Raw genomic sequence first — 18262 nt, 5'->3', positions numbered from 1 at the left:
AATCTGTACACAAGCACAGGCAAGTGGTGAGGGACAAGCTGGAGAAAGAGATCCAGGAGGCTGGATGGCGGCCCCTTTGACGACTGGCCAATGGAAGCTTTGTTCGTGTCCCCCATTAGGGTGCTTCCTTAAAAGGAGCTAGTGCAATTTTGACTAATTCAGCATCTATCCTGGCCAGAGGGCCAGTCAGTTAATGACTTTATTCCTGAGGAGCAAGTGTCAGTCATGTACTGATCAGCAGACGTGGCCTTAGCACTGGTGGAGAAGGGTGGGATGGGGGTGCTGATGGAGAAGAGCGACATTAAGTCGGCCTTCGGTCTGTTGCCGGTACACCCCGCCACCTTTCAATTGTTGGGCATTCAGTTTGAAGGAAAATGGTGCATGGATAAAGCACTACCCATGGGTTGCTCTATATCGTGTGCCCTGTTTGAATGCTTCAGCACCTTCTTGCAATGGCTCTTCACCAAAACTACTGGCAATGTCAATGTGACTCATTACGTGGACAACTTCATTTTTGTTGGGAGTCCCGCAAGCACGACCTGTCAGCAAGAGCTGACAAGGTTCCAGGAGCTGATGGGGCACGTGGGTGTGCCACTGAAACCTGAGAAAACAGTGGGCCCAAAACAGTGATCTCATTTCTGGGGATCGAAATTGACTCTATGGCGATGGAAGCCAGGCTGCCCGAGTATAAGAAACGGGCCATGCCGCAACTGCTGGGGAAAAGAAAAGTGTCAGTTAAGGAGGTGTAGATGTTGTTGGGTCACTTGAATTTCACTTGCAGGGTAGTAAGAGCAGGAAGGACTTTTTTTAGGAGGTTGGGCCTGGCTCTTTGAGGGCTGCCACTGCTGCATCATCATGTACGCCTGGAGGCAGGGGTGAAAGAAGACCTGAGGACGTGGACGTTTTTTCTGCACTCTTTTAAAGGGATTCTCTTAGTGTCTTTGATAGACTTTGAATGGGATGTACATATTTTCTCTGACGCATTGAGAGGCATCAGGTTCGGCTTTCATTGGCAAACACATTGGTGCGCGGAGGAATGGCCACAGCCATGGAAACAGGGTGGGCGCAGTATTGCCTTTTTGGAACTATTTCCACTGCTGGTGACATTGACGCTCTGGGGCGACCAGTTTCAGCACAAGAAAGTGCTATTCAGGGTGGATAACATGTCAGTGATACAGGTCATTAACAGGCAGTTCCGGAAGGGACATGCAGGTGTTGAAGTTGCTGAGGGTCTTTGTATTGAAGTGCTTACATCTTGATGTGATATTTAGAGCAAGACACGTGCCAGGATAGGATGCTTTGTCTCGTTCACAGTGGGGGAGATTCCATGGACTGGCCATGGACGCGGACAGTATCAGGACCAGAATGCCGCAGCACTTATGGTCTGTAGGAGAAACAGCATTCTTCAATTGGCAGCAGGGTCGCTAACTGTGTCTAAAACAGCACAATATTCACAGGTGTAGGCTGAGTTCTTGGCAGGAGGGGTGCGGCGAAGATCTGAGAAGTGGGTCAGGGTAGAGGACGTAGTACAATTCATATTGAGATTGATAGAAAAAGGTCAGTCCAGGGGGACGATTTTGGGCAAATTAGCGTCCATTGTATTTATGGGCAGGTTATATTGGGGGTATGCGCCGTCGGCAGGTGAGCTACGGAGTAGGATCCTTGAGGGTTGGTCGAGGGAGCAGGGTCGGGTAGGTAGCAAGAGGAATCCTCGGACGCTGGATATCTTGGTCAAAGTCCTAACAGAGTTGCCGGGCATTTGCAGCTCAATCGGTAAACCAGTACTGTTTTCCACGCTAATGTCATGGATGTTTTTAGCGCATTTCGTATCTCTGAGCTTTTGGGGGGAAGGGTTACTTTGGGGGGAGGTTTTTGCAGGTGGAGCAGGGTTACGGGTGTGGCTGTACAATTCCAAAACGAATTATAGAGGTCAAGGCAAGAGTGTTGTTTTACCAGCTTATCCTGGGGCAGAATTTTGTCCCAGGCGCTGGGGTATGACGCTGAAGCAGCAGTCTGCTCCTAGGGGCGGGTTAGTGTTTCTGCATCGGGATAGGAAATCAGTTTCTGCTTTTCTGCTGTTGGCGATCTTGCGCAAAGCGTTAGCGTGGATGGGACTGGACGCACGGGGTTTTGGAACCCACTCCTGTAGAATCGGGTTAGCTACGGAAGCGGGCAGACAAGGGTGGAGCAGGGACAGAATCACGGGCTTGGGGTGCTGGTCCTCCAACTGTTTCCAATGTTATGTGTGCGCGGTGGAAGAGTGTTGATAAGTGATATGCATGTTGTCTTGTTTTGTTTCTGTTTTTCAGGTTCTGTTGCTGGGCCATTGGAGATTGGTTTGCATATATGGATTTTAGGGCATTCTTTTATAAAATGCGCAGAGCGGCAGGCCAAGACCGGCATGCATGGGGCAAATTTGGGGTTTAAAGATGGCATGTATTTAATCTCTTGGCATGGGAAAGGGGGGAATGCGTTGGTGCAAGTTGTTGCCTTGTTTGTACAAGTTATTAGTGGATGGAAAGTGCCTGGATATATTTCTCATTCAAGTAGGGGGAAACGATCTGGTGGTGAGAAAAGGGCTGGCTTTAGTGAAAGAGGAATTGAAGGAGGTGGGCAGGCGTTGGTCAGGGTGTTATGTGCTTTGGACAGAGTTCATTCCGAGGAGGATTTGGAGAGGGGCCCACCGCCCAGCAGAGATAGATAAAGCGAGGAAGAAGATCATTACGGAGATGCGCGCATTTTGCAGAGAAGCAGGCATCGGCAGGGTGGTGCATTCGGATTTACGCTTTGAGGATAAAGTTTTGAACATAAGCTAGACTAACAGCACCTGGGGAATTGGGAAAGGGTGTGGCAAATTATCCCCTCTGTTTTTTGGGTGGCAGTCAGCAGAGAAGTTGCCATCGTTTAACAAAGTTTATTCTTGTGACAGCGCCAATTAAGGCTCAAATGGAACGGCTAGATTAGTTCACGCCCGGATGTCACAGGGAGTTCAAGGTTATGTAGGAAGTCTGCTTGAGTAGGGGTTAATAATTGTAGTAAGGGTTGGGGAGTTTAAAGGGTACAGTTACAGATCTGGAGCGGGTACAATATTAATGTTTTAAGTTGTTGTGGGGGAGGGAGAATTTTAGAGGAGGGGGTAGCTTAATATAGGTGAGGTCAATGTATAGTGAGGTTTTAATTTCGTGAGGCAAAGGCCTAGGTTATGTTGTGATGTGCAGAAAACTCTATACGCCATGGTGCATTCTTATCAATGATTTGTTTACGATTAGTGTATTTCTAATGACAAATATGAATGTCTAATATACTCTCCCTTTTAGTAAAATTGTTTTTTTAATCTTGTTGTGATTAGTTGACCAATGCAGTAAATGTTTCTGTGTTTTAAAACAACATACAAGTTCATTTTGCCAAATTTAGATCAGTAATTAAATGTCTTTCTGATATTAAATTTTTAACAGGAGCGTATATGATTAGAACTATAAGACTTTGTTCACATTTTCTCTTGCACATATTGATTATAATATCGACTGGTTTGAAAAGATATTTTATGCATCAGAATACAAATATTTAATTTGTATACCACCTGTATAGTTTCATAGTACTATCTTGGTGATATTGGTTTAAGTGATTGCATGGTTGGCATGTTTGTGGGCAGTAAAGTTGTGAATTGAGTGTCAGGTTTGATTTGTACCCAATGGGAAATCCCTTATTTGACTAATTAAGGTTATAAGGTGGCCCAGCTTCATTCGAACAGGTGCGTAGGGTTTTTTTGATTGTTAGTTAGGGTTGACGCTTGGAGTAGGGGCATTCTGCGGTCGGCAGAAAAGTTGCCATTGTGTAACAAAGTTTATTCTTGTTGACAGCGCCAATTCAGGCTCAATGGGAATGGCTAGATTAGTTCATGCCTGGATGTCACAGAAAGTCGTAGGTTATGTAGGAAGTCTACTTGAGTAGGGGTTAATAGTTTTAGTACAGGGTTCGAGAGTTTAAAGGACACAGTTACAGTTAAACAGATCTGGAACGGGTACAATATTAGTGTAGTAAGTTGTTGTTTGGGGGAGCGAGCACTTTGAGGGGTAGCTTAATATAGGTGAGATAATTGTAGTGAGGTTTTAGTTTTGTGAGGCAAAGGCCTAGGATGTGTTGCGCACCTGTTTCAATAAAGCGGCCTTTTTCGCACAATCCTGGTGTCTGAGGTCGGTGCTACTCCCCTCTTCCCCAAAACACTAATGTTAAGCGCCCTGCGCTAAAGAAAGGCAACACAGGCTGCTGGTCTGGCTGTGAGGCTGCTAGTATTATTAGGTATAATACAGACTGGACTTGGGCAGGAAATAGGTCCGGACAAAATAGAAGTGTCTCCATTAAATAATCACATGGCTAAAAAAGTAGTCCACGTTTGCAAATTGGGGCAGTCAGTTTTGAACTTGCTGTATAGGTGTGTTGCAAAGTATTGATTGGAGATTACATGCATTTGTGCTGGGAACAAGCAGTGTTTGTGGTAATATCAGGGAAATCAACACTTATGCCCAGACAATAAACTAATAGGCCCACAAACTGACCTCTTAGACCAGTCCTAGCACTCACTGCTAGACGGCCCTGTAGGGCAGTCCGACACTGTAATACAGTACACTGATGTCAGCAGGGCAGAGGCACCCTGCTCTTTCTGAGCAGAGTCCATTATGAATCACGCCGGCCTCTGGAGTGTAGACAGAGTGCGTGGCGTCTAGCGCCCGCTAGGTGGCGCCCGTGCTGCCTCCTAGTCGGTGACACACCGGCGAGCAGGAGGCGTGCCCAGCGGTGGGAAGTGAAGCTCAGCCCTGTCTACGGTCCTTCCCCCTCCTTTGCCGCAGCGATCACCGCCAGCCATGTCCTCCTGCTCCGCCGTGACCTCGCCGGTACCGCTGCCCAATGGCGACTGCTGCCCCGCCACCGTCCTCTCGGCCAGAGACGTCGGCAATCGGGTGACGGTGGTGCTGGGCGCGCAGTGGGGGGATGAAGGGAAGGGCAAAGTGGTTGACATGCTGGCACAGGACGCTGACATCGTCTGCAGATGCCAGGTAAAGGGGTGCTGGGGCGGGGAGCTGCAGAGTGCGAAGATCGGTCCTGGCGACTGCATTTGGGCTATTCCTGTGTCCCCCCCCCCCCCCCCCCCCCAGAAACAAGAACCTGGTACCTGCCTGCTGTCAACTGGCTCAGAGAGGGTTTTTTACACTTGTGTGGTATTGAAGGCAGCAGCAGGGGTTCTAGGCTGGCAGTGGACGTGTTTGAGCTGCTAGTAAAACCAGCAGGGTACCGGCCCCAGCGGGTCCGTCAGGGAGCTGGAGGTTCTGATCATGTGGGCGGAGAGTTCACCCTTGGCATTCATGATGCACTTTGGTGGTCTCTGAACTCCCACCGTCTGCTGCTTGTACCCAAAAATGATGCTGATTCTTGTGTATAACTGTTGAGCCTCGTTTTATCCCATCGCATCCCTTTAAGTAAAGAAGCATCAGATTTCTGCGTCGACGCGTTTAAATGTTGAGCCACCCTACCCCATGTCAGAGGACATTGCGTGTCGCAGTCTTGGCAACTTATTTGGAGGAGAAATTAGATATGGTACTTCCACACACGTCGTAGTGTTTTTGTACACATCGATGGTTATTATATTGTATTGGAGAAGGCTGAAAAAATGTAACGGAGTCAGTGTTTGAAAAACGTTTTTTAAGAGGTACTGGTGAAGAAGAGTTTACCTTATGTTAACCTCACAAAACATTTCCCACAGGTAGCTTATGTAGGGGTGACTTTCCGACACTGGGGAAGAAAGGACTCTGCCAACTGCTGCCTTTAGAGTTGTGGGAGTCAACAAAGAAACAGGGAGAGCCGGGCCAGAGCTGAGCCAAGGGTAAGCTCTGAAACTAAGAGCCAGTGCACTAGCCGAGCCCTGGACATTTCTGCCATGTAACTGATGTAGTAAAAACCATCTAAAATATGATAGTTTCTTCAGAATTGAAAAAAAAGCAATTTTCTTTAACATGCTACAGCTTTGACATTAATAAGTCACGTTATAGGTTCATTTAATGGTAATGAAGAAAAAGGGGGATTGGTGAAATTATTTGCCTAAGATCACACAGTTGTGTTAAGTGAGGGAAGCCAGTATTAATCCCAGGTTTTCTGGTTTCACTTCGTACAAACCAGCCACTAAATGGGTATATATGTGTCTCCTTTTTACCTCAAATGTTAATACTTTGTTTTTTAACATTGTGCACGAGAGTAATGAGAGGGTGGCAGATCACAAAAAAGCATGGCTCGTTTTGGGCACGGTGTTCCGAGAGGACCATTACCTGAGCTAGAGCCTGGCATCTGATTCGAGCTTTAAGTGGCTCACCCACCTCAATCTGCCTTCCGGAAACTCACTTCACCAAGCCCTCAGCCTGCACTGCCCAAGCTAAGTCTGTCTGGGCGGATGTAGAGGCTGCTTGGGACAAATATAACCAAGTGCACGTTGCACACTTCCTCTTTTAAGGCGACTGGCCGGCACTGGCGATTGCTTTGCTTTTAAAATTCGTTTTGAATAGTAAACACAGGGTGGCAGCCTGTTCTTGCTTGAGCAGGCTGGAAAACTGAACGCATGTTTTTTTTCAAGTGTCAGAGCCACGACTGGTTTATCCCCATCGACCTTCCTTGGTTCAATTTTAGGTCTGACGTGTAATAATACACCATTTACGGCTCACATCTTGTATTATATATGTACTGCAGGGGCTTTGGTTCAGCCTCATTCAACTAATAGCTCCTTTGGCTCTGGGCCCCTCAGTCGTAGGGTTCAGACGTTGCCATTCACATTTTGGATCACCACACTAATAGTAATTTGGTATCAATTTTTTATTGCCTGTTTGGATGTATCCTCCCCCCTCCGTTGGAATGCATAATTAACTATTTTACTTATGAAAAGTGCAATCCTATCAGATTTATATACTTCTTTATCTCATACATGCACTGGATACATAAAGTATTTTTTTTTATGTTTTACGCTGTGGCAAGCAGTGTTCGAATTGCTGTTGTCCACACTCAAGTGTGAGTGTCAACTTTTTGGCATTGCCAACAATAAAAAAAAAAAACGACTCTTTTCTCAGTACCCTAATGTGATGTATTCAGGTAATGCTGATGTGGTCAGCCATGTTGCTAGAGCTTTCTTGAGTCATCGTGCTGTGAGAAAGTAGGCACCATCTCACCTCTTCTGGCTCCCTTCTAACGGTTGAAGGTCACTCGCTTACTGCTTCCCAGCATACATCTATCCCTTTTATTGATGACGTTGGCACAACATCTTGAGAGCCTTCATTGTGTACCTGGGGGGATGACATATAATTACAACACATCACTGCTTGGGGGTACAAGCACTGGAAGACATGTTTCTAAATCTGTTATGGCGCATTTTTGATATACAATGCAGTGCTTGCTGCGGGCGGGGAGATTGCTGTAGTAAGCATTATTTAACCATGTCTTGCCTTTCTTAGTTCAGGGTGTTGTTGTTTTGGTTATTCATGTCCGTTGATCACTGATAAGAACCTGTTAGTTCTGTGTTTACCATAAGAAAAAGGGTACCCCCAAATACTTCTACGTCCAAGAGGAGGGGGAATATAACAATCAAGAAAGAGAACCTCTGAACTGACCTATATTGCTTTTCAATGCGACCTCGAAGGGTTCAAACTTTGCAACCAGCTCAAACAGAAATCACTTAGAATAATTCACGTGCAAATAATGCATGTATCTTTATTAATATTTTGACTTAAAACGTAAGTTAATCATAAAATTACATCTCATGTGCAGTTGTCCTAATAATCAGATTTTACAATGATATATTCATACACTTAGATATCTAACATTGTTGGGATAAGATGGTAACATTTGAACAATCAATAAATGTTAGTAAAACAGCTATAAAGTGCATTATATCACATTATAATCAGATCTTCATCTGTGGCTGTGTGACAAGAAGGAGGACAACAAATAAAGTCTAAAAAGCAACAATTATTTACAATAAAAAAATGTATACAGTGAAAACACCCCATGCTTCACCTCACTACTGCATTCACTCTTCAAATAGACCCAAGCAACCTGACACTCATACACAAACACGAAACACTCTCTCGTGGAGATCCTAGAAAGCTTTACAGGGACAGATGTGAGCGAATAATGTTCCACACTCAGAATAATAATTGTATCCGTCTCTGAAGGGACTCTCCATACATATAGTAATGGTCTACGCGTGTTTCGGTGGGATTCACAATGGCACCACCTTCATCAGGACCAAAACATACTCAGATACACATTTGGGATGAGCGAGGGGTATCTGCAAAAACAAAGCTAACGGTCAAAGGGGCAATGTGGCGTGAATGCACCCAACGTCCATGCCGTTGAACAATTATATGCTATCCTTTCCAAAGTTCTATCCAGCTGTGATATATCCAATGAGAATTCCCAATTCACAGCACATGTAATTTATAGTTAGAATATTGTTCCTTTTCAAAAGTCTTCTTGTTGTAATTAAGGTGGCCTTAGTTCCTCTGTTATACCAGTCACAAATGCAAACTTCTTCCGCCGCTGGCTTTTTCCCGTGGCAAAAAATTTATAAAGATACATGCATTATTTGTACATGATTTATTCTAAGTGATTTCTCTTTGAGCTTGTTGCAAAGTTTGAACCCTTCGAGGCCGCATTGAAAAGCAATATAGGTCAGTTCAGAGGTTTTCTTTCTTGATAGTTCTGTGTTTACTGCCATATGCTGAAAGTGGTATATGGTCTTTAGGTTTTTTCCTCTGTGGAACATGGCACATCTGATGATAATTAGCTGCATGCTTGGGCAATTTCCAGTGGATAATGTCTCCAAGTTTGAGTTCCTTGTACTCATGTACCATCACATTTTGCTCAGGTCAGGTTTTACGTACACTTTGGTGATTCTGTGAATTTGACTGCAGTCAGCATTTTGGCTAGATGTATTCTCGGTGCTATAGGCTTATGTGTGAAGGTAAGAAACAAACTAAATTTGATGCGCTTATATTGACCCAATATCCAATCCAATCAATGAGATATTACAAGGAATAATGCGTCCAATAATTCTTCCAAATGTTGTAAAGCCCATTGCCGTGACAGATCATATTTGTAGTATCACAAGGAGTCACATATTCAAGTCGAAATTTCTTATTCTTTTAGGAAATAAACCAAATCAGCCCAGCCAACGGGTTTCGTCCATACAAACTTCATCAGGGTTTGGTTGGTGCAAGCAGACAGGTGCTTTCCAGCATCACTGTTAACCTGGAGTTAATTTATCACAAGAAGCAATATTTTCTTGGCATCTTTCAATTTTCTTATTAATTTTAGATGGGCATCACCATCCATGAGTGTATCTCGCCAATATTGTGTAGTTCATAGGTATTAAGTCCTTTCTGTAGGATTTGTATCCAAGAGCACTGTAAGTTCTCAAACCCGTTAAGCAGAATCCTTTTTCTTTGGTATTATGTCTGAAGGTTATCGGATTGGGTTCTCTTAATGCTGGAGGAGGGCTTTAGCCTGCTGAACTATCAAGCATGTAGGTTGGTCGGACCTCGAATTATAGGTATAGTTAGCATCTTCAAAGAGAAGAGCCACTGATCAAGCCCAAGAGTCCCACTTAGTTTTTTACGTAACCAGATACCTGGAGATGGTGGAGTCACTTGGAGAGTCAGATTTGCTGGGAAGTCTGATTTACTCCGCACTAGTTGGGTGGTGTGCTTGTCTAGCCTGGCCTGTACCCGTTTGGGGCCCATGGGGCAAGCCTGTGGACTGGCAAGCAGTGCTTAATCGAAGCTTGTGGTTGTACGTGGGGCCCATAAGCACCATTTATGGGGACCGGCACTTATTTTTCCTCGACAGACTTTGATCCATAGGAAGAGAGAGAGAAACTCAAAAAGGGGAAAAGAGGAGAAGAACGGATAAACAGTGACATTGGGAGAAAGCAGGGAAGTAAAAAAGCTACAAGAGCAAGATGAAGGGGCAGCGGGTGTCTGGTGGATGAATTGGAATCAAGACTATGCAGCCCTAGTATTCAGCAAACCCTACATTTGTCATCGCTGGCCGTAGGCTTCTGAGAAATCTTTGGGCACCGCCGTTTAATATTTTACAAATGCACTGCTGACAAGGGACGGAAGGGGTGCCAAGATGAGTGGTTGATGGCCGATAAAAAGACCTGAAAAAGTAAAAACAACCCGAAGGGGCTGCAGAAGTCCAATTGAAGACTGAGGCATAAAAGAGGTGGTCAATTGTTCACCTAAGAAAATGTAATTGAAGAAAGCAAAGTACATGGTTGACAATCCCTCACTCTCCCTTTACTTGTTTTTAGGTTTTCAATAAATCTTTTTAGGTTTTCATTGAATGGGGGAAGATGCCATGGTGTCCATTTTTGGACCTGCATCATTTTCCACCTCTGGCCTTTATTGCCGTATTCAGACTTGTTCCATTACATCCAGGCGGTGTGTTCTCTCTTTCGAGGGTTCACCTGCTCATTCCTGTGTGAATGGTGGTAATGAATACATTTGTCTGGCACTCAAACTGCAAAGTAGTGAGCAAATAGACTCAGTTCTCTATCCCAAACCACATCAAACATACATACCCTCCTACCCTGGCATAGCTTCAAAATATGCTGCCAAAATCTTTGACCTTCAGAAAAGATGTTTTTTTTTCTAGTTTGTCTTACCTCTCAAAGTAACACAAATAGAGCTCCTAGTTTAATGATATTCATTTTTCTAGACATTTCCGTCTGTATTTATCCATATTTATGTTTTACTCATTGTATCTATATTCATCCATATTTATGCTGTGCATAGTGTAACAAATAAAGCTGCGTTGGGTATATTTTCACATTTATTCGACCTACAAACTTTTACTCATATTTGATTGTCTAATGTGTTTCAGCCATTTACAGTAACATAGTCACCTGAAAATATTTGCATTGTAGAACAGCTTAAACAGCTGTCCTGCTGCAGTTATTTAACCTTCATTAGCAAATTGTCTTTTTTGTTTTCTCACTGCACTGTCGACCTGCACAGCTACTGATCTAGCAATCATGATTGACAGTTGTATGAATCGCCCAAAAGTAAACCTATTTTCTGTATTTTTCCGTATTTAAAAATAAATACAGACAGGAAAATAGATGGTTTACAAGAGCACTGCTTTTACGACACTAGATCCTTTGATGGGTAATGTGCTACTCCAGTTCAGTCGTGGACCTTCTTTTTAGCTGTTTTTTCTATTCATTTTGCCACGAGTGGTTACATTTGTCTCTGGAGGTCTCTTAATTCCTATGGAAAAGGTCATCAGGGATGGGTCCCCCATTGGAGCAGAGGAGCGTCGCCCCACTTAACCCCCCCCCCCCCCCAGATGAACAATAAAATGGTAATTCATTGGCATTTTATTTTTCATTCCCCGTCTCAAACAGAGCATCAGCACAGGGGCGGGCCGCTGCTGACTGACAGCAGCAGGGAGGGGGGTAGTTTGGCTGTGCACTGTTTAAAGTGGGCATGCCTTTTTGGTCTGCCGTCTTGCGACGGCCAGCCACACATGCACACTTCTAGTCCCAACCTCTGGTACTATTCTCGTGATTGTAGTCTTCATGTCCTGCCACTCAAAGTACTCTTAGCTGCCCACAGGTTGAATGACACACTTTACAAATGCATTAAATAAATAATGTTGCCACTTTCCCCTTCAGGAAGATGTAGAGGCGATGACGGGTACCATTCTAAATTCCTGTAAATAGTCAGGTTAGCTGTGCCGTGTATATTTCACAAGGTTCCTTATTCCCTATTGCAGTAATTATGGCACAGGAGAGGCTCCTTTTCTATGAATGAAGGTATCAAAATATTTACATCCTTACTGTGTAGCTGAGCACCAGGTTGTTAACCTCTTCAGTGCCCATGACGAGATAGTCTTGTCATGGAGCACGGTTGCGCTGTGCCCATGACGCGACTATCTCGTCATGAACCCCACCCACTAGTGCAACGCCCGGCACAGGAGGGGGAAAGGGCGTGGCACTGAAGGGGTTAATGCTCTTTCAATCTGGGACACTGAATGGCTTTACACTCGTGTTCCCCATCATGATCTCAACGGCTGTAGGGTTTTTGTTAGAACTGCAGTCCAAGGTTTACTGTCCAGTGATGAAAAATTCAATCATCCTCACTCCGACTTCAATTAATTGCATTGATTCTCACCACATTTTAGTGAACCTGTTTCTCTACTTGACAATTAATGCATTTTTTTTGTCATCTGGATCTCTGCCCACAATTTCAAGTTTCAAGGTAACTTGAAGCTCTGTCAGCACTCTACATCGACAATGCCACCACAGTTTTTAGGTCTTGCCTAGGCAGCGCATTGCTGTCTCTTCAAGACATGCTGTATTAAGGATATGAGCATTAATCAACATCCATCTTTCTAATTGTCTCCTTTTACTCTTTGTAAAATGGCTGCTTTTTATTGGTTAATATGGTCACTAGTCCCTCCTTCTTTTTTAGGTCTCACCTATGCAGCACGCATGCGCTGCATAGGAAAGAACTTTAGTAATCGGCACAGCTTTCCCGGCAAAAACGTGCATGCGTTGCATTGCTTCCAATGGCAACGCGTGCACGTCTGGCAATTCACTTGCAGGAGCGAGCAGCTGGCGCCATATGTTATCAATTATCGCGCCTTGCTGCTCGCTCCCGCAAGGGAATCGTGCAGGCCCCCTCCTCTCTTCCCCCCCCCCCCCCCCCCCTCCCGCCGCGCACGCTTGTTTTTTTTGTAATGGCCATTTGTTTCCTTTTCCCCCCCCCCCCAACATGTGCATACCATATTTAGTCAACAGGTCTTTTATTTTTTTTATAACTTTTTATTTCTATTACATATGTTTGCAAAAAAGAAAATACTAAATAAAGCAGGGTTGCCAAGGCCATACCCATTGGCTTAGGCAATTCCTGTCTAATTTCATGAGGCTGGCAACACAGCTCTAGGCCAGACCTAAAAATGATAGGATTTTTCATAAACTCGTGCCCATCTAGCAGCGCTTCTCCCTTCCAAACTCAAAGCATGAAAATCATATCCGATATATTACTCGGAGAAAGACTGCGGTCCTGACTGGCTGATGCAGTTTTGGTTTCACAATTAGACGTCACAAGCCTGAAGAGAGACTTCCCCACAGCAGCCAGGGCGCTTTGGTGGAGAGGAATGTTGACCATGAGCCCCCGGAGGAAGCCTGCTCTGCTGCAGCCCCCTCTCCCTGCACGAGACACACAGGCGGCGTGCGGCCAGGCCACGTTACTGCTTTTTCTGCTCCACCCGAGACCAATATTCAACTGTAGTGCATAGGTAATGACGATGCAAGAAATAGTCTTTCTTTTAGAGTTTGTCCCGTTCTGTTTTTTCCTTAGCGGTATCGTGTCCGCCAGGTAGACGGAGTTTGAAGAAGTGTTGTGAATTGACAGGGCTTTAAGTGGGATGAAAAAACTGGGGGTGGGGTCTCTAAAAGGGGCGTGGCCGATGTAATTAAGGCGTGGCTTAAAAACATATAAGTTAAAAAACTGTGCTTAACATAGTGTGTCGTCCGACTTGTATTTTGCTGTTTCTGTCATTGCATCCAGTTATGATACAAGTAACATCATGCCTACAACAAGCCGGGACTATTAGCTTTGTCAATGGTTGTTAGTTGGAAAACCACTATAAACCGTGGTTTTCCAGCTCGTTTTCCGAGGCTTTGAACTGCCGACGTCCATTCATGCTGGTGAATCAAGCCACCTGTGTCCATCTGGCAAATTTCACGTAAACAGCCAAAACGTAGGATTAATCTGGTTAAATTGAAATGCGCGTTCCACTTTTTCCACATAACTTTGATAAGGGGTCATTAGGTGGCAATGAGCTTCGGAGGACGTGCGGAGTCTACAGTTGTGGGGTGTAATCTTTTATTTAACAATAGATCTGGAAATAGCACCAACAGACCTCCTTGGGGCTGCGAGTGCTCTGAGGGGCAAGCATTTGATATGATGTCCGGGTAACGACAAAACTGTGCCATTATATTCCCCCGACTGTAAAATCAACGCAGTGTACAAACATGGACAAAGTATATAGTCGGTGGAATGCAGCTTCTATGGACAAGCTGGCAGAAAATTCACATGGGCCATAGACCCGTAAAGAACTTCGCTCTTAGCTCTTCTTCATAAATCTATAAACCACGGTGACTAAATTCAGTGTCTGTTCCTGGGGATTATTCCAATGTGGAAAAACTCTGTAAAGGAAATTTACGTTGCAGTGGGAAGTGTCATATTTTTCTTCTGCTGAGCTGGATAGGAAAAGCACAGCTCATTTGTATGCATCAAACGTGGCTTTGATGGCTTCCACAGTGCAGTGTGCGACACATCTGGAAAATGTGGACACATTAGCACATTCTTGAGTCTTACATACCCAGCCTGACAAGCCGTGAACTGCTACCAACTCCACTTTTAGAGGGCCTCTCGGTTTGAAAGGAGACAAAACTGTCTGTAGACTCTGGGGAGATACATACTCCTGTCAGACCTCATATCAGATTTTTAAATGCCTATTTTTTACCCACTGCACTTCACAGAGAAAATATTAACATGAATTGCAGCTATAAAATGACTGTCTCGGGCAGATTTGGACAAAAGTGCCTTAATACCAAATGAAGTGATCACTGAAAAGAACAAGCATTGGCATAGCCAATAGGTCTCGCCTTTGGGACCTTATAAGTGTTTAGTTTTCCAGCACAATATCCTTGGTGCAACAACATCAAGTGTTGCATGGCTAAAGACTTATAAGGTCCCAAAGGCGAGACCTATTGGCTATACCAATGCTTGTTTACTTTTGTAACCTCCCATGAGGACTGCCCCTCTTGCATGTGGTTTTACCCGTCATGTTATTTGTGTGTGAGCCCTCTATTTTTTGCGTTTAACACTCACTCTCCCACCTTGGCTACAGCTGCTTTGGAGGTCACACTTTATTTAATACTTTTATATTTACAAAAAGCACACACCGCTAAGTTGTGCCTCAACGTAAAATATGGTGGCAGCTTTATATTTACAAAAAAATGCATGCTGCGAGACGTTCTTTAAATTTAATTATGCTTATTTTTGCAGTGCGCCACACTGCACTTCACATGTAACATGGCTTTTTTTGTGCTGCGCGGTGCGCCTAAATCAACTAAAAAAGAATTTGTCAACAGCACCCCAAGCTGCACTTTAACTTAAACAATGGCACCTATTCGGCAGATCATTTTTAGGTCTCGCCTAGGCCTTGCTTGCGCTGCCTCTTCAAGACATTCTGTATTCAGGTGTGGACTTGAAGCTCCGCCCATCTTTTTCAATTGGCTCCTGTTACTGCTCTTTCTAAATTGTTGCTTTTGATTCCTCAAAAGGCTTAGTAGTCCCTCCTTACTACCACCTGTTCTACTTTTGTAACCTCCCATGAGGACTGGCCCTTTTACGTGTGTTGATACTGGGTATGTTTTATTTCCTGTCCTTGAGCACTATTTTCTTAAATGACATACTACGTGCTCTCCCACAACGGTTTTTTTTTCACCTTAACGAATGTTTTTTTTTTTTTTAAAGCCCCACGACGTCGCGCTTTACCTTTAAATATTTCTTTATTTTATTGCACCACACTGCGCTGAAGATTTAACGTGACTGCTGCACACGTCTTTTGTGCTGCGCGGTTCACCTAAATCATCTTTTAAAAATCCTTGTTTTTTTCTTTTCAGCAGCGGCAAAATGCTGGACTTTCACTTAAACAATCGACCTGTGCACCTATTGTCAGCAATTTGGCAGCATCTAACATGTAGGGAAAGCGGCATTTTTGGTCGCTTTCCCTACATGATCGCGTTGGCATTGTTCTCTTCCCTCAACATAGCTCCGACATGCCTAGAGCCCTTGCAAACAAGACGGGCCCGTTGTAATGTGGCAGATTGATATCTCGCACAGGGATATATATCTCTCACTATGACTTGTGATCACACTCTTAACAGGCCAAGCACTATTGTTCTCTTTGGGACAGGGATAGCTTTATAGTTACTTAACAACACAATTTTAACAGCTGTGAAACAAGAGGCACATTTAGGTAATATAAGAATTTTGTATATCTGAAATATTAAAGAGCATATGCGCTGACCAGCAGACTGTTAATTTAAAGGCCCGCAAAAAGTTCTTGTTCCTTATTCAAAACAAAAGCTGAACTTTTCAATTTTTTTTTAGATGCAATAAGGAACGGACCACTGTAAAATGTCAGAAAGCATTGTTCAGTCTAAACAAAGGTTCTCCAAAGTCGGTCCCAGAGGGCCGGATCCATGCCAAATTTTTAGCATATCCCCATTTAGATAAATGGAGTTATCTTAAACTCTCGCATGGATCCAGCCCTCCGGGACAGAATTTGGAGAACGCTGATTTAAACGTAAACTCTTAATTGGGACCAACACCTGAGGTCGATCAGGTGGAGACAGTGTAGGCCTGTAGAGTTGAAGGCTTCACTTGCTAAGTAAATTATTGTTCGTCCTTGACCTTATGAGGACAGAAGCCATTATTACCTTGGTTTCATTTTACAGGCTGGGAGTAGCTCTGTTCTTCAATGTAGTCTGTACTAGCTTTTCTTCTAGTTATTTTATTTTATTTGCTTATCTCCCCTTTTGAGAGAGAGTTGGCCTAACTGCTAGGGCGGTCGACCTCGAATCTGGGGAACCGGGTTCGGGTCTCAGCAATGACGCTGAACATCCTATGATTCTGGGCAAATCACTTCATCTCCCTGTGCCTAACTAAAATGAATGTGTCCTCATGTAACGCAACTGGTGCTATGTAAAGTGCTCTGATACCCGATATCGGGGTAGTTTGCGCTTTATAAAACTCCGTAAAAAAACAAACAAATCCTTCTCTTGCACTGCCTTGGTTTATCTAGTCTTTCTGAAGGCGGACCGGGTGCAGAACTAGGGCACCATATCTGTACCAGCTGGTTGGAAATGGAGTCCTGTCCTATATTACAGCATAATACTTTTCTTTTAAGCCATTCATTCTATCCATGTATTTGTTCAAAAGTTTCTGACTGGATTGCAGAATAAGTATTTCTGATCATTCCTGTCAGTAATCAGTTACTGCTGTCTCCACACAGTTTTTTTTTCTTCTCTTACTTTTCAAGGACCGGCTGGCCTGGTTTTGTATTTTCTACCTTCGGGCCGAAGAAATCTTTCCACTTCCTTAGAACTGCTGTAGTGCTAGATTTGGCCTAGGTTATCGTGGACTCTACCTACATTAGAGAGCATACTCTTGACATAGCATTTGACTCTTGTACTAGTCTATGGAGTACATGTGGTCTATCAGTACGGCAAATTTATAATTAAATGTTGTTCTCTATAAACAAAGGGGAAGAGTAGTCTACACCTATTAATGTGACTTTGTTGATTAAATTTGACTGAAAATTCCAATGAGAAAAGGATGCTGGACTCTCGCTGTCCCCTGACACTTTATGTAATGTCGGGGTGCATGGCTTATGAGGAAACAAGGGTGTGATTAGTTTAATCTGTGGTAATGCACACCACAGAGTTGTTGTAAGGTCAAAATCTCACTACATGACAGTATTTTCTGGGGAGGAGAGCAGTGCTGGATTTAGGGTTGATAAATAATACTGTATTCATGCCAGACTTCTCATCATCATCATAGTCTTTATTCGAAAATTGCAATTCATAAAAGACACAAACAACACAAAACATACATCATCTGATAAAAAAAAACCACACTAAAAGATGCAAAGTCCATAAAATCCATCGGGTCATAAATACTAAAAAATTAAAAAAGCCTTAAACAGTAAGTCGAACGACTAGATGGTAAAATAGCGTGTAAAATACTACAATATAGGAACAAGGAAGAAAGAATCCATGCCCAGCATAACAAGAGCTCAGTTGATGACTAACAAAGTATGCGTGGCAACTTTATTCCTTAAATACCATGCCCAACCCAGGTATTTGGCGAGAGCAATAGAAATAATCGGTAAGGTGTTAGTACGTAAAATCCTTAGGGCAACAGCACTACTCCTGGTGCCTAAAACTTTACACAATGGCGACAACCAGACTCGTCTTGGAACGACATAGGCAGGACAAACAAACAAAAAGTGGGCAATTGATTCAGTTTGCAAACCACAAGCAGGGCATGTATCCATACCCGCACTTGTCCACCTGCTTGTAAGGGACCTGAGTGGGAGAGAACCAGCTCTCAACTGGAAATACAGTTTCCTGTCACTAGGT

The 18262-nt window shown here is 43.8% G+C and overlaps 1 protein-coding gene across 1 annotated transcript in view; it reads left to right on the top strand.

Annotated features, from left to right (window-relative positions):
* The first annotated feature begins 4775 nt into the window (after window positions 1-4775).
* The window catches only part of ADSS2 (adenylosuccinate synthase 2), a 338000-nt gene continuing 324513 nt past the window's right edge, over window positions 4776-18262 (top strand). The window contains exon 1 of the mRNA XM_085611393.1: window positions 4776-5054. Within this exon, the coding sequence (XP_085467519.1) occupies window positions 4863-5054 (192 nt within the window). The 5' untranslated portion in view covers window positions 4776-4862. The remainder of the gene's footprint in view (window positions 5055-18262) is intronic.

The sequence above is a fragment of the Triturus cristatus genome, chromosome 6 (assembly GCF_964204655.1).
Source record: "Triturus cristatus chromosome 6, aTriCri1.1, whole genome shotgun sequence".
NCBI classification, from domain to species: Eukaryota; Metazoa; Chordata; class Amphibia; order Caudata; family Salamandridae; genus Triturus; species Triturus cristatus.
Note: the sequence above shows the minus strand (reverse complement) of the source record. Positions and strands in the feature narration are given on the sequence as shown.